The sequence below is a fragment of the Odontesthes bonariensis genome, chromosome 6 (assembly GCF_027942865.1).
Source record: "Odontesthes bonariensis isolate fOdoBon6 chromosome 6, fOdoBon6.hap1, whole genome shotgun sequence".
Lineage (NCBI taxonomy): Eukaryota > Metazoa > Chordata > Actinopteri > Atheriniformes > Atherinopsidae > Odontesthes > Odontesthes bonariensis.
Genome location: NC_134511.1, coordinates 22,470,374 through 22,487,379, shown reverse-complemented (window position 1 = coordinate 22,487,379; position 17,006 = coordinate 22,470,374). Strand labels below are relative to the sequence as shown.

Here is a 17,006-nt window from a genome sequence, read left to right as displayed (position 1 = left end):
GCAGTTCATCTTATCAGTTAAGACTTCCATTTCATTATAAGCACTTATATCAACTCTCTGGCATACATGTGCTTTTCTGTGAACAAAACTCTTCACCCCTCATAGATACTCATCTACATCTAAATTCCACTTGTCCTCACTAACTGCTGACCTACTAACATTTTAGTGTATTTACCTTTCTCACCTCACCAATCCACATCTTGGGCTCATTGCAGTACACACATCATCACATCATTAGATGTCCTCCTTTGCCAGGCTTCTTTTGTGGATTGTGATCAACAGGCAGGCAGGGTGCAGCAACAAAAACCACACTGGATCAATGGGAGAGAAAAAACGCAGTAGTACTTGTTTATCTTGGGGTGGGGGGGTGGAGTCCCAGGAAGCAGAGGTGACACAAACAAACAGAGCAATGTGAGGGAATGGAAAGACTCAGAACCTGAAGGGTGATGCTACTGTGGAGGAAAGACGAGGTGAACTGGAATTGCTCAGCTGAAACCGTCCAATCCACACAGCCTGGTTAAACCAGACCAGACCAGACCGAGCTCTTGATGAGCTTTCAGGGTTTTGTTCTTGCAGCCCTTATTTCCTCCTCAAATTTTTGTTTGCTAACTTTGATGCCCTGTGTCTTTTTTTTTTTACACTACTGGAATCCTCCGTTTGTGCTTCCGAGTTTTATCATGACCACCTTTCAGTGACTGATATTTACTGGTAATGAAATCAAGGTGGCACCTTGACTCTGGTGGTACAAATGGATGATAATATGAGCTCACTGTCACCTATAAATCCTGTGACGATTCTCACACATCACACCAATCCCGACCAAATGCACTCTTTCACTCTAACAGGGTTACCTGCAGAGTATTGCTCATTTAACGGGTTTATTCAACATGCCTTTGCAATCATTCAAGGCTCTCTGCAAGTAGCTCTTTTTCTGTTATATAAAAACATCTTGCACAAGATAAACTACTCGCATCATTCATTTTTCACACATTAATTCTACAGAATTGTCAAAAGGGCCTCAAAAGCTTGATAAGCTTATTCAAAGATGTTAGAAAGATTAAAACACAGTGGATCAACAGCAATTCCACTTGAGGAAATCTTAAATGGAAGAGGGTGGTTTCTCCCAGGCCATGTGCAGTTGTATATTGACCCCTCTTTATACAGTCCACTAACTGAGGTTATCAGCCGCCAGTGAGCTCCCTGTGGAATTCCTCTGATATGACTCGAGCTGAATCAGAGGACACAGGAGGTGTTACAGCCTGCAAAGCCAGTCGTGAAAGATTTATCTCTCTGAAATGTTTATCGGTTTTCCGCTGGGAATCGAAACAGTTGTTAACATGAAGAGCATCTCTTATGAGAAAGGACAATTTCAAGACAAAAGTGACAACACAGTTAGTTTTAATGGTGTTTGCTTTATTGAACTATGTCACCCTACAAACCGTGTGAAAATTGTTTCAAAATGTCATCAAAAAATTCGGCCTCACATTCTTTGTGTAACCACCTGAAGGTGGAGCACTTCTCTTTAAGAGCATGATGGACCATTTGAAGGCAGGATCTGAAGAGAGGTGGCACAAAATAAAACAAGGGACAAATCCTTCTGGAATGGTTGTCAATTCAGAGAATAAGGTCTTCATTTCCTTTTATTTCTCTCATTGCTGGTTGGTGAGGCATTTCTTGGTGTTAAGTACTTCTCAGCATAGATTTCAAACTTACAGCCACTACAGGAAGGCACACTTTGTCACATGTAAATAATAAGGTTTGAGCCTTCTGCCAAAAAGTCCCAGCTTTTGTTCTGGGAAAAAAAAACAACCAAATTAGACTTTGAAAGAACTAAATGCTGAAGGAGAAACTTCGCCTTCAAAGAAATTATGATGGAACATAAGAAGTACTCCTGAGCTTCTCTTCATAGCATCTTAATGTTTGTTCAGCTCCGCCTAGATGTCCATCTCAAACTGAGCATCATCACCTAGAAAAGCCAGATACAGAAACATTATTCCTTGAATAACATGGTTGCAACGTAAAAAACTGTTTAATCATCGAATGACAAAGGTTGATCCATGCAGATCGGATGAGGAGCTTCTAATTCGAGGTGCAATTTTTTAGAGGTGGAGTGTGTTAGATGATTGTTTGAGGTGTGAAAATACCAGCACTGCTGCTGTCAGGAGCAGCGATGGTGTTGTTGTTCAGCGGTTCTCCGTTAAGGGTCTTCCCGTTGGGCTCTTTGGAGGGAGGGCTGGTCACCCCTGGAATGCTGGGAAGGCCTCGAGGAGGAGTCCTGGCCAGCGGAGAGCTGCGACACTCCAGCAGGAACTTTCTGTCGTAAATGATCCTGGTACCTTTCAGTTTGAAGAGGAGGACGACCATCAGAAAAGGCAACGGAATCAGACAGACACAGAGATCACACTTGCATTAGATGATTAGCACCATCGGTCCCCATAATATGTCGTAATCATTCCATTTATACTGGACAAGTCTCCCAGTTACTCTTCATCCGCCACAATACCTCTTTTGACAGATTTTGGGCGTGCTGATGTAATCTTTTTTTTTTTATAAATCCTCGCAGAATCCTTGATAATCTTTGGATTTCTCAGAACTTTCTAAATGAACCACCGGCACTCCTTGAATTGTCAAATGTCTTCTACTTTAAGTTCAGTTGTCGACTGAAATGTGGTCGCACGAAAGAAACTAGCTAGTTTAAGCAGGAATGGTGCGTGCTTTCATTAATAAGCCAACATGTGCTGTGTAGTCATTGCGCTGTACAGGATGTTTCAATTTATGACGTATTCAACAAAGTTTTCACCCTTAACGTTTCAATTCAGTTTTACTATAAATCAGCACAAATGAGCACACAGCAGTGATTATATGTGAACGTTAATTTCTATAATAACTCACATCCACAGATGTATCACTTGAGACGAAAAAAAACCTCCCAAAACTAAGTTTTGTCCCCACCCCCCCTCTTGATCTGAAAGCCTTATATAGACCGGTGTTTCCAAACCCTAGTCTTCAAGGCACACTGCCCTGCATGTTTTCCATGTTTCCCTTCTCCAGCACACCTGATTCAAATGAAAGGGTCGTCCTCAGCCTTCTGCAAAGCTTAAAGACCTGACCCAATTATTTGAATCAGGTGTGCTGGAGCAGGGAAGCATGGAAAACATGCAAGGGTTGGGAAACACTGAGACGCTCAGTTGAAACAGTTTGAGACTGATGAAAGCTGAGATAGGGAGAATTCTGCCATCTTTGTCCTAAGCTTCGCCCACCAGGCGGCGTGGGCATTTGCATGCACATCCCACTCTCTTAAAATAGATCAAAACTGACAGGACTCCTAACTGAGCTCTGTTGGGTGAGAGTCAGCTGTTAACCCCGCTCACCCGACACGTTCTACTCCTCTCGTGGACTTCATCTCCCTTCATCTTACCTCACCTGGTCTGGTCTGAGACACCTTTAACTCACTGGAGAGACTGTGGGTGTGGTTGAACAGTAAAAAAAAAATTACCTCGTATAATCTTTTCTTGAGAACTTTTCCTTTCCTTTGTTGCAAAACGTCATGAGGTTAAGGAAAGTTTTCAGGAGAAACAGTCTGGGAGTGCCAAGGAGACTATGGCCAAGCTCAGCATTACGCAATATTGTAAATATTTTAGGGACATCGTACGATGTGCATTTGTAGTTTTATTTCTTTTCTAAGCCTCTGCCATCAATAATCTGCCTCATGGGTGGTATCAGAAAGGACAATACAAAAAGTTTTCCTGATAATAGTTTTAAGAAATTTAGTAAGCAGGGTTTTCTTTGACTGTACAACTTTACAACCTCTGCGTTCTTTGCCTTTAAAAGAGCTCACATCAGTAAACAGATGTATGGAATGATTAAAGCTTTTCAAGGCTGTCTTTAAACTTAATCTTAAGAACTTGGGTCCTCGGTTAAAACACTACACAGCGACCTCTAATGGAGTTTACAGATGCTTCCTGCAAGCCACAACACCTTGCGCACATCAGGCCAGGGGTGCCGTCTAAACTGCTGCTTCTGAGCACACAGCAGTGGAATTTGATCATGTGACTTTGACCCAGGCAACACAGGTTTGCAGAAAATCTGCAGCAACGTGTGATAGACAGCCAGTATGAGCTGATGTCACCCGCAGCTAACACCTCATTTAATCATAAAACAGTAGTGGCTGATTGAAACAACCCCCTCTAAAAGGACGAGTTCACTGAAATTGCTGAGAAACCGCTTTTCTTTTTGTTTCCCCTCATTTCGGTTGTTGACTTCCTAGCTAGCGTTAGCAGTTAGCTTAAACCGAGCTACCAGCTGACCGCAGCCGAGCTCATGGAGTTAGCCTGCACACAAAGACAGAGCCGCTCTTTAATAAATAAGTGTCCCATGTAGTTGTATGCATGGGAAAAGCTCCTCGGATGTGGCTGACAGTACGTACCGCCCGGTGTGGTGCTAAACAGGGTGCCCCCAGGGGTAGATGAGTAGCTGTGGGGCATCTGATTCGCGTCGTTGATGATCACTCTCTTGGTTGAGGGGATAGCCTTGGCTGTTGTCTTCTGACAGTCAGCGGACATCGTGTCTGAACTATAATCAACTAAAACCAGCTAACTAAATCACAATAAACAAGCCGGAGGTCTTGGTTTGAAAGAACAAATAGTTGTCAGACTCCACAGAATGGTTGCTTTCTTATAAATAAAAATAAATACCTCGTTTTCATGAGTGCAAATTATGCAAAGTGCGATATAAATTGTTCACTTTTACCACACGCGCTCTCACACACAAAATGTGAAACCTCGGCACACGTTCCTCTGCTTCCACATGCACACAAAACAACACTCAGACAGACAGACAGGCAGGCAGGCTGCAGGGGAAGATGAGCAAAGTGAACTTACCCTGCCCTCTACTGGCAAACGATGCTCGTGCAATAAATATGAAACAAAAAATGAGTTTTTAATGAGAGAAATTCTTGTGGTTGGATTCATTTTCAAGTTGACTACAGTCTAGCATCTTCTCTTCTTTTGACAACAATCACTCAACAGTTTCCCTGTTTTTGCTTGACATAAAACAAGTTGCTCAGCCTGATAATGATAATAATATTAAAACAGATTTTGATTGGCCAGGCCACTTTCCCTCAGTCCATTTACAAATTATTTTCCGTTATCGTAGATGGTGAAATCCCCCAAATTCTTTGCAATTGTATTCTTCGGTTGTTGGACTCCCCCCACTGTCATGTTACTGACAAGTTGGCAGTTAAACAAAATAACTAAAAATGATCTTATGTTGATTAAAAAATTCCAATTACAGTTTGATGCGAGGCAGTGTGTAAATCCCTTCATTCTTTTTTAAGTGTTTTTTTCTTCAGTTTTTTTTAAAGAAATGTATTATCTTTTAGTACATTTTTATTTTCTAAAAACTGACAGGTTACGTAACATCTATGTGGTTAAACCAGTGGTGCAGTCATTTATCCTTTCATAGGTACATTACTCTGACAGTTTCAAAGAGTTGCTCTGCTGGAGGTGATCATGTTTGAATATTATGATTTTTCTTCTTTTTTTTTGTAACTTGCATGATGAGTAAGTACAGTTACAGAACTGCTGCAGTTCAGCAAAACACTTGATCTGTGATGATGACCTCCATCATCGAAGTAGTGCCTCAACCAAAAGTAGACACACTATACACAAAGACATTTCATTTCTTTATTAATTTTGTAAATGTTGAGCTGGTGTACAGAGTAAATTGTCAATAGATGTCCTCGGATTTTGATTGGATTAAAAGGCTTTTACATGTATATTTTAAATCTATGTTTGACTCTCCATGACAATAAAAAAAAGCAAACAAAACAAGTTAAAATACCCACAAGATCCCTATTTATCCCCAGGTTGCAGGCATTACCCAGAACTCAACAGTCTCTTGGTAGCTACAGCTGTATGATGCTAAAAAGTACATCCATAACATAAGTAGAATCCCAGTTGACAAGTAAGGGTGCATAGCATTCTAAGTAAATATATATATATTTTTTTTCTCCATATATTTCATATATATATAGCCTTTTATGTTAAAAACATTTTCTGTGCATGTGCGCAGTTGCATTCCTTAGTATCGAGTAATATGCTATTGCGTTAATAATTTCTTCAATCCATTCTAAAGGAATATACATGTGTTGTCTAGTTTTTGCAAGAGTTAATATTTTTGCATGAACTTGGTGCATGGCATCGTCTCAGCTTTCCAGTTTTCACCTCTTTGCTGTGACCACGACTCCCTTCAAACTGTCACCATGTGGAAGCCTTAGAATGGGCTCAGTCTCATTTTTGGTAAGAGGGCAGAAAAGATTACAGTTGGGCTACGTTGAGGAAAAATGTTTGTCATCTTGAAGCCACAGAGCCTCTTCAGAAATTCCATTGAACTAGAAATCGCTCGCCAACATTTGACTATTTTTAATCAGATCCCCGTAGCACTAACCTTGACATCAGCAGCGGATATATAAATGGCCGCTGCTTCACAAACCAACCCAATCATACCATATGAGCTTAAAGTATAGAATACCATTATTAGATACTTAAATAAATATGCCTTTGAAATAAATACATATGAAAGCCCTGAAACTAATAAATGAGGTAATTTTATATATAGTCTCTCTCTCTCTCCACATATATATACATATATGTGTGTGCGTGTGTGTGTGAATGTATGTATAGATAAATATATAGATAGATATAAGATAATATAGTTCAATTAATCAGGTTTAAGGAACTTTTACTTCCTTATGCCACATATATTTCCAGGATCTTGAAGGGGTATGAATAACTGACTGGGTCAGACTATGGCAGCACCAGCCACCGTTGGTAATAGGGTTTGTGCAAGATTCAATCCACTCTGCTTTTTGTACCGTTCAGTCTCTGGTACTGTTGTTTGTGACATTGCTCCTCCATTTTACCAAATATGTGCAACTAAAAAAGAGATGAGAAATAAGCACGGCATTAGAAAATAAAACCTCCCTGAAATAAATACAAGTGGGATCATGAAAAAAAAATGTACTCCCCCCACCCCCCAATGAAAGAGAAGATATTCTTTAAAAATTCAATTTGTTAAATCAAAAACATTTACCTTTATATTTATTGAACTATATTAACTCATCTATATATTTACATTTACTTCATTTCAGGATTTATTTCATATCTATATTTTTCAGTGAAATATCTGTTATTTAATATTGCTTAAAATGGCATTCCTCTATATGGTGCAAATCATACACTACGGAGTCATGTAAACTGACATCTAACCTAAGCAGTTAATAAATGAGAGAATAAAAAAGATAGAATATCTGATGAAGGGATATTTGTCAGTAAGTCTAAACCATTTTGAGGCTTTGCTCTTAAAACCTTTTCCACTGTGTATGTTTGTGATTAAATGACAATGAAGTAATATGTATGATAAATAACAGCAGATATTATGTTGAAACAACAGAGTGATTACCCTATGATCTACTGAAATACAGAGCCAACACATTAGACTACTTCATAACAAGACTCACAGTATACCAAGACTTTACATTCATCATCTCTGGCTTTGGAGCCACACTAAACACTTATTGATGGGTGCTTATTGCAACATTTTTGTGGCATACATACTTTTCATTGAGAAGAATTCAATGTCTAACATGACATCTGAAAGAAAAGCATGTAGATAATTTATGTAGTGTGAGATGGCACACATATTGAGGTAAACCAACTTTAAAAAAAAAGTGATTTAAAGAATTGCCCATTTGTAGTGTGTGATATTATCACAACTTTCTCCAACATTCTCAGATGAGTAACAAAGTCAAACATTGGGCGCTTTGCAGATGGGATGGCTGATATGAAGTTATATCAACGTAGCAACAGTTTTTCTTTTTCACTGAAACAAAATGAAAAAAATATGTGATACCAATGTACTGACATCATTTCTGAGAAGAGTGACGAAGAGTCTAAAGCTGTAACAGACTGAAAGTCCAAGCTGAGGAAGAACGCAAGCCACCATCCTCCCTCATTTTTCACACAAGCACTCACGTACAAACAACCCTTATCTTCAACGAGCAGTTATTGCTTCTTCTGAAGTACAGTTAAGACAGTAAATCACAACAAAAGAAAAGAAGCTTAAGTAAAGCGTGAAACGAGACATGCTTCGGGACAGGCCAGGCTCACAGTTACGGGTCAGTATTACAGTTTCGCATCACAGTGTTTGGTGACTGACTGCCTTTGCTACACTTCAAAGAACTGCCAAAGGGACAAACATCAGAGCTCAACACAACCTCAACCCATGACACGACACTCCTTCCTCCAAATTCATCTCTTACCCAGTCGAACCAGTGCTACATTATTTCCAGCGTTTCGGCTACCTCATCAAGTGACATCTTCGGGTGGTGGAGAGATGATCTATAAGTGCACCTCGTGGGATGGTGTCAAAAACAGCATGATGAGGTCAACAGACACAGCTGCAAGCTGAAGGTTGGGATCCTTCCCCCTGCTGGAGGACAGGACTGCTACATCTACTCTGAGAGGCTGACTGCAGAAGTGAGGGGATGAGAGCTGGCGGTCGAATGAAGGGCTCAGACAGATGTCTTATTAACACATAACTCATAAGGATACAGCACAGTGTGGACAAGAAAAGGCAGAAGAGTGGGGTGGTAGAGAAGCTCAATCTTTCTAGATAATCCGTCATTTATAGCTCTCATCGTTGCCTTTTTCACCTCCTAAAGCTAAACGAAACCCCCCCTCTTCATTAAATGACTTTGTATACATCTCCCCTCTACAGTTTGTTATGTCTAAAACAAAGGATGAGAGCAAGTCAGAAGCACAAAGTAACAAACGACCACATAAATCCAACGATTAAAACAGGAAGAGCGACACCACTTTTGTATGTTCTTGTGCCCACATAGATCTCAAGATATATAGAATAATATATAGGTCCTGACCGAACGAACCAAACAAGAAAAACTAAGGAATTTCGTATGTACCTGAAACAGCAGCATCAGTGGCATCGCATAGGGATCATATAACATAAACAACACACGTAACACACAGTCACGTAGAGCATTTTAGTGCATACAATATTATGTACAACACTGATATCATTGGGTGATAAGTGTAGCTTTACTGGACTTAGAGAGCACTGGGACAGGAGTGAAACTAGTTTGTGTAGTGTACAGGGACAACCAGTTGCCTGGACATGATGTGATTCTCAGTTTTTCAGTCATATTCTTTTTTTCTTTAGCTGACTGATAAACATTTCACCATTAGTTTAAAAATTGGGCCAGTGATTGACCAAAACCTACACTGCATGCCTGTCCCATCCCAACCCGTTTACCCACCCCTGTAATCCCTCAGTATTTGTAGTTAAAGACGGGCCATGCGGCAGCAGTCACTCATGCTGATACAGATAACAGGAAGCACATTTTGGTTGCTATTTTTTTGTTAGTTTGTTTGTCTTTTTTTTTCTGTTTTATATGAAATCATGCTTCTAGTCTAGCAGTATATAATTTCCCCCCCCTCACAGTTTCTTTAAAAAAAAAAAAAGTAATAAAAACTACAAGTAGATCTGTATCGTTTTTCTTCTGGTACGTGCTGATTGTTAGCATGTTAGCCGCTGTGGTTGTCATTGTGTGTGGGGGGGTCTTCATTTCTCTTTGTCTGCTTATTCAGATGTGGTCTTTCTTCTGTCAGCTGCTGCTGGTCATGTGTCCATGTAGGGTGATTTTGGTGAAGGGGTTGAATCCTTTGGAGAACTCTGTGGAGAGAAAAGAAATGCAGTGATTTGGAGTCAAGCATGTGTTTTAATCCTGTACACAACAAGTGGCATGCAAGCTGGAACGAGTCAAAGCAAATGGGAGTATTTTTGATCAACGGAAAAAGTCAGCTGACATATGGGATGGTCAAACTGACCACATTTTAAAAATTTTTCAACTGATTCTTATATATCATAAGTCCCTTTTCTATCTCAATTAGGCACTATCACACATTTGCTCTGCTGGAGCATTTAGGCAAAAAAATAGCTGGCAAAAGCGGTTTAACATGCAGCAGTGAGTCATTTGAAATATTAGTGATCTCAGGAATGTCACGGCCTTTACGTGGAAAGGGCAAGTCGCACACACACAGACACACACATATACAGACACACTGAGGTGGCTCAAATTCTCTGGACAACTGGCCTCGCAGCTTTGTCCTTGAGAGCTGTCACTTTACAAGATCCATCTTGGTTGTTGATTTTGCTGACTGCACATTGTGCCAGCCTTTTTACAGCTTGTCACAACATGCATGAGGAAAAACAACTGACGCAATACAATTCATTACAGCTTTGAAGATCTCTTTGGATCAAACTTAGGGAATTATATTTGTGTGCCAAGTCTGACAGCACAGTTTGGACACTGAGCAGAAAAAGCATTTCACATACAGCTGATAAGTTTTTGGGGTTCTTTTTTTAAAATTTTTTTTATTAAATATGCTTGATCACACGTAGAGTAACTCCAATTAAGCATAAGAAATGCGTGGTGTGTCCATCAGTTATTTGTTCACAAATATAACTCCGTATGCTGATGGAAACGTGACAAAGCACTTGCAGAAGCAGCTGCAGTTTGCGATGTATATTTAGGCTTTAACATACTGGAACACTACTGTGGGTGTCATCTAAGATGTATAAGTAAGTATCATCTGTCTTTATGACAGCCAAATTAATAATAAAACTAAACTACTGAAGCTATCTAAAATCCAAACAGATTCTGTATGAAACAGACTTGTCAGGCATTAATAACTTGTTTTTTCCCATCACTTTCAGATGATACTTTTCTCATATTTCTGTACTATTTGCATCTCCGTAAATATTTCATGTGACATTTTTCTGTGCCAGCATCACATTTCATATCATTAGTATTGAATTAAGGGTACATTCAGATGCCTTTAATCCAGAGAGACTGGATTAAATGGTTTTGCCCACAGGTCAGACGAGTTAACGTGGGGCAGTCCCGTACCTGCGGGGACGCAGCGCTCAGTCTGCCTCACTGCTTAACTCTCCGCAGACTGGCACATTTCACTATCTGAGCACCTTTCTTCACATCCACAGAATCGGGCTACATCATGGGGAGGGGAAAAGGGAGTCGATGGCAGAGGAGGTACGTGGGTTCAGAAGACGTGGCGATGACAGGAGGTTGAGGAAATATTAGTAATGGAGAGTCAAATAAAGGAGAAGGGTATGGTGGCATAGAGATGAGAACAGACAGAAGTACATCAATGGTGAAAGAACACAGAGGCACAAGGAAAGAGGGGAATAACAAACAAGTAAAACAACACAGGATGTAACAGAAATGGGAGAGAAGAATAAGTGAAGGAGAGGAAAGAGAGGGAAAAAGAAAGAAAATATGTATAAAACAGTCAAGCTAGGACAAAAGTGGTGGCTGGCAGTTGGCGAGACAGGTAAGACACTGTTTTTATGGTGCAGAGTAGTGCCAAATAATATTTGCATTTTTGAACAGCTTGAAAAAGCTATAAAGGGGTAATACACATTCAATTAAAGAAATTTCAGACCACAAGAGCAAAATTTTTTTTTATATAGACCTAACGAGTCTGAACTATTAGCTCTGTTCAAAACCAGACTGGAAATAGTATTTGACCCAGCTCTGATTCAGAATTGGTTTGAGTGACAAGGCACACAGTCACAGTTGAAGGACTATAAGCTTTAATGAAGACAAGAAGACATGACAATCACTCATTGAGATAACCAGTGAAGGAGGAGGAATTAAAATGATGACACCTGCAAGAGACTGCAGTCAGTTCATTTAGTCATTAATGTACCAGAAACAAATAGCAGAAGTGTAGGTATGACTTAGTGATGACAAAGATGATGAAACCCTGAATGAGCTAATAGACTGAGAGCCCCCTCAACCGAAGCCAGAACAGCACCAGAGGATGACTCTCTTCTTCTTACATACACACGATGAAATGAGACAGAAACATTTGGGTGGAGATTTACATTACAGAAAAAAATGCAAAAATCATGCATTTAATCAAACACACACTTCTCTATCTTCTGAGGAGATTTCATTCTGACACACAATGAAACAGGTCTATTGCTTTTTAAAGTCATCAGATACTAAACAAAATGTGGTCATGCAGGTTAAGCTATGTAAATACTGTCAGGGAATGCCTGGAAATCTACGTTGAAGCTTGCTGCTTACCCTTTGCTTAATTCGCTATAATCTAGCTGCTTCACTGATTTAAATCAAACAGTGCCTCATGGGGTGGTGTTCAGCTGTTTTATCTGATATAATTCAATCCATTTCAGCTCTTAAGCCTCACTGCATACCCTGCAGCTAATAAAGGGAGCCTCAGGTGAGACACATAGCTGCCTGCAGATCAGAAGCCCACCTTGCTGCTGTCCCGACCCAGGATGGCGTAGCTCATGTACTGCTCAGTATCTCCCTCCAGCTCATTGGCATCCTGCAGAGAGCCCTCCACGCTCAGCTCCTGAACCCCTTCCTCACTTGAACCCTTCCCTCGGCGCACAACCTTCCGCACAATCTGTCACACATGTACACATTCGCACACAGGAGGGTGGAAGAGAGCGATGGGTGAGTGGAGGAGAGTGGTGAGGCAGTGAAAAGATGGAGAAATATTCATGGAGGAATAGTCTGTCTTTTTAAAAAACAAAATAGACTGTACAACGGGCAGATATGACGAAGAGCTGTGATTATAAAGATTACAAGTTTCATAATCTTTTCTATGGGGAGATGCTGTGTGTACAGTGACAGTAAAAAAGGATAAAAAATGACTTTACTCAGAACAAAATTAAGATAGTTCAGAAAATGCTGACCTTTTTTGTGACAATGTTTCCATGTTCATCCGTGAATTGTTCCTCGCTTACTTGTTCCCCAGGAAGATCTTCAACCTCGTCACCCTGTGGATAATCAAACATTTGTAGCCCTCAAGAAAGTTTTCTCATAACAAAAAAAACAAAACGACATGAACTGCACTTCCTTATGGAACTTGAAGCATGAAACTCTCTTTAAAAAAAAAAAAAAAAAAGTTGGGATATTGTGTAGATATAAATGATGTGTATAAGTGAAAAAACTATTTTACAATTTTGAAACTGACCCATTTAATTATTTCTTTTTAATTCGATGCTAGTAACAGATTAACAGGAACAGTGGGAAATGCTCACCACCATGTTGCATCAATGTCTCTTTTTACAAAACACATTACAGACACCTGTTTTAGAAGTTTTACCATTCCTGCTTGATAGAAGATTTCAGCTGGTCAACTAGATTTGAAGTTTCCTTTCCTCTACTTTCATATCATGATTGACTAGTTCTTCAGTGGGTGACAGGGTTGGACTGCAGACAAGCCAATTAGGCTCCCAGGCTATTCAGCTATGGAGCCGTGTGCTTATAATATGTGCAGGGTGTGGATTGATTTTGTCTTGGTGACATAAGAAAGACTTTCCTCAAAAAGGACCTTCTCTGAATGGCAGCATATGTTGCTCAAACATGTCTGTCTGTGTGGAGTGTGGGTCTCCATTAATGGTGTCTTCACAGATGTACAATGTATCTATATCCTGCTCACTAATGCACATCCATACCAACAAAAAGGCTGGCTTTTGAGATTTGCACTGAGGATCAATATGGACGCTTGTTTTAAGGAGACAGGTCCATGTCAGGGAACTCTAAATCGACCCTAGGTGAGTGTGAGTGTAGATGGTTGTTTTTCTCGTTTGATCTCTATGTGGCCCTGTGATGGACCTTGAATTAGACTTTGAATTAGTATTACCTTGATTTACACCTCAACAATGACTGATTATATCCCGATGCATGGATCATTTTGGAGCAACTGTCTTATTGAATGTTAGTTTGAATCAGACCATGTGTGTGTCTGCAGAATCCCAATCTGTTTGCACACACAGATGCAGAAACCATGTACCCAGACTAAGACTCTTTTTAGATCCTCCTTAGACCCTTAACATCATATCACTATTGTTGTTGTTTAAACTAATCAGTTGTTAAATGTTCAATCAGATTATTCTTTAGCATTATGCAGCTTTTCCTATGTTGTTGCCTCTGTTCCAACTGATTTCAAACCTACTGCTGGCAGTTCATTCAAAATGAGCAGAACATTTTCAGTTAACAACAGAATTTCTCTGTTTCAACATTTTACGTGTTGTTTCCGTGCTACTTTCAATTTTGAGAGATCAACTGATTTGCAAATGCATCATGTTTCCATTTACAGAGCTCCCCAACTACACCACAAACATGTTTGTTGCTTTCACTGAAGTGTATTGTTTCTCCACAGAGTGAAGACACAGATAATCAGATGAACGACAGACATTTCAGGGGTTAGAAGGTTTTTTTTGTGGGAGCAGTTGGAATCCACAGTGCTTCTTTACACACTTATAATTACAGATCACAAGGTTCATGATAATACGGTTATAGCCCTTGATAATCTGCAGCATGTCCACACAGCTATTTTTAAGTTAAGAGAACTGTATGCAGCTGGACATTACAAAGGGAAAACACGTGGCAGTTGAGCTTGATTAAGCTTAAATAAAACTAGAGAAGTTTGGAGTCCGAGGTGATTGTTACGGTTTCAGTTTAATAAAAGGTGGTTGAAAATGGTAAATAGCTCACAATATTGTTTTTTTCTTTTAGTAGAACTAGACTCAGCATTTGTTGAGCTGAGGACAATCTGTCATATCTACATATGGAACAGCTTAAGATAACGTCAGCCCCAGTAGATACTACAGTCACAGACTAACTGTACAGGAGGATTATTCATTATCTTTGTATGAATTTGACACAAAACTTTTGTCACTGTCTGAAACACAGAGATTCACTCCTGTTCATGATGTCCTTATCTTCACTGTAACTTTCCTCATTCTCACTTCACTCAACTGCAATTAAACATAAGCAATCATCTGCCTCTAATGCCACAAATCTCTCACTCCTGGATTTTATAAATAATCTGTCATCTGCCTTTTTTTGTACCTTGAGAATGACTCTGCGGCGGACCACCCTGGTGGTTACGTTCTCCTCTTCATCAGCTATTCCTTCTACCTCACCGAGCTCGTGGTCCAGCTGAGCATGAATGTAGGTGAGCACAGACCGCACAGAGCCGCTGGCTATGAGGAGGACATTCTGACAGCTGATTACCAGGAAAGCCAGCAGCACGAAGCTGAAGAACAGCTCAGTCACCAGGGCCCACATTGCCCCAATTCAAACACCAACACAGTCTGCACAAATGAATGCACGACTGCAGCTTGAGCCCATCAACCTTCAGTGACTCCTGTTTGCCACACAGCCCTTCTCTCAGCTCAGAGAGAAGGTAACAGCTGCAGCCCTTTTGTCACTGATTCAGTCAAAGTGGTGCTGTGTCTTCCAGATCATATCTGTCCTCTATTAGCTGGGGCTGTGGGCCCTTCTGACCATGTATTTTGTCTTCTCCTTCCCACTATCAGGTCAGTATCAGCTAGTTAAAGATATCAAATCCAACCGAAAGCAACTATGAGAGGCTTCTATTCACACATCTCTCTTTCTGACCATGTGATCTATGGGGCTTTAAATACCTCAAGCTGTTCTTACATGGCTCTGATTTCTCCAGTCAGACACCAGTAACTTTCTTTACAGGAAATACTTGTTACACTAACTAAATAATACTTCTCATTCCCTGTAATGCAAACAGCCAAACAAACACATTTCCTCAAAAACAATAATCTCACTATGTAGCTGTTTATTTAGCCTCCCAACAAAGCCAAAATGGGCTCATTAATCACAGTTAGAAACAGTTAAAAAAGCAATATCCAAGCCACAAAGGTCCCACATGTAACTTTATATTTACAGAGACTGTCTGTTACAGTATGATGTATCGGTGTTGTGCCAGAAAGTTAAAGTGTGGGAATGACAGGGGTGGAGATCACGTAACATGAGTGGGAGAGTGAGAATGCTTTCTATATTTGGCCGAACATTCTGTTTGTGCCCATCTTGGGCGCTAGACCCAGAGTGTGTGCGTGTGTGTGTAGCTTTTTGTTTATGTTTGCTGTATTGCTCTAAAATCTATCATGCACAATATAATGCTGTTTTGAACGCTAATTCAAAGTGTTACTTCTTGGGGGGACAGTAAGAAACCATGAACTCATGTAAAATGTGTCAGACTTCTGCTTGTGGTCCGATTCACATGAGCTGTTGAACTGCACTATAACAGCTTGTCTCTTCAAGAAAGCATAAAAAAATTGCCAGAGGCAGCATGGTCACTCTTAGGGTGTCGGTACAGTGCACTCCAATTATCTCTCCAAGACATGACCCTGTAAAGTTCTACAACAGTCAGGGATGGAATTTGACTGACAAACAGGCTGTGGTGGACCATCATTTCTGATAAGCCTTACTTTCTGAGGAAATGTTTACCATATTTTGCATGAGACAGCCCCACGCAGACTGAAAATCTACCTTTGGTGGGTGCAGTCTGATAAAACCGATCGGATATCTGCAAGTTGCTGCTTTCGTCACCTTTGGAGCCTCCACATAAGATGCTTTTATTGGTAATTGTGTCAGGTTATATCATTGTCAATCAGAGCTGGAGCCATTAAGTACCAATCGCTACTGCAGTGCCATTGGACCCAGAACTCAATGCTGAAAACAAAATTCGGATGGTAGTCTATGTTCACATTTCCAAGCTGAAGTGATTCCATGTGGCTTTTTGCTTATAGGCATGTGCTTAGCACTGTCATCATAACCATAAACCTGCAGCACTACAACACCACATCCAGCAGTAGCTGCTAAAACAGCTGAAGCTGTCTAGCCTTTCCTGTCCTTCTCTATCTTGTGCTTTATAGCTGGACAAATTCTTATCATATTTGTTGCAACAGCTTTCTTTTCAGAATTGTCTGTGTGCCTGAAATCTATTCTATCTATTTTAGAAAGGACGCATGCAAAATGTATTTAGTGCACAAGCAAGTTGTTTTAGTTGGCAGTCGTGTTCACATGGAATTTGGATGCAACATGTTCGTAC

At 40.2% G+C, this 17,006-nt stretch overlaps 2 protein-coding genes across 3 annotated transcripts in view; both read right to left on the bottom strand.

The window, feature by feature from the left end:
• Positions 1-1,396: 1,396 nt before the first annotated feature.
• LOC142382908 (eukaryotic translation initiation factor 4E-binding protein 1-like) lies at positions 1,397-4,844 on the bottom strand. Its single transcript, XM_075469043.1, has 3 exons — positions 4,427-4,844; positions 2,145-2,336; positions 1,397-1,966 (listed from the first exon to the last, which is right to left on the bottom strand). Exons 1-3 carry the CDS (start codon positions 4,560-4,562, stop codon positions 1,935-1,937), a joined length of 360 nt encoding a protein of 119 aa, XP_075325158.1. The 5' UTR covers positions 4,563-4,844; the 3' UTR covers positions 1,397-1,934.
• A 2,220-nt stretch (positions 4,845-7,064) lies between these two features.
• Positions 7,065-17,006, bottom strand: part of ank1a (ankyrin 1, erythrocytic a) — a 94,210-nt gene continuing 84,268 nt past the window's right edge. The window contains exons 1-5 of one of the 2 annotated variants that reach the window (XM_075467947.1): positions 14,990-15,560; positions 12,826-12,909; positions 12,381-12,533; positions 10,988-11,086; positions 7,065-9,750 (exon numbers count right to left, since the gene is read on the bottom strand). In XM_075467947.1, coding sequence (XP_075324062.1) covers positions 11,015-11,086; positions 12,381-12,533; positions 12,826-12,909; positions 14,990-15,208 — 528 coding nt within the window. In that variant the 5' untranslated portion in view covers positions 15,209-15,560 and the 3' untranslated portion in view covers positions 7,065-9,750; positions 10,988-11,014. Of the gene's footprint in view, positions 9,751-10,987; positions 11,087-12,380; positions 12,534-12,825; positions 12,910-14,989; positions 15,561-17,006 lie in introns of those variants that run through there. The other variant, XM_075467948.1, reaches the window with a different exon arrangement.

What these genes read in the sequence shown, in the direction of transcription:
- LOC142382908 (XM_075469043.1), bottom strand. Translation starts at nt 4,562, where the DNA reads ATGTCCGCTGACTGTCAGAAGACAACAGCCAAGGCTATCCCCTCAACC. An exon ending in GTTTAGCACCACACCGGGCG is followed by an intron (nt 2,337 to 4,426) that starts GTACGTACTGTC and finishes TCAAACTGAAAG; the next exon opens with GTACCAGGATCATTTACGAC. An exon ending in TCCTGACAGCAGCAGTGCTG is followed by an intron (nt 1,967 to 2,144) that starts GTATTTTCACAC and finishes TGGCTTTTCTAG; the next exon opens with GTGATGATGCTCAGTTTGAG.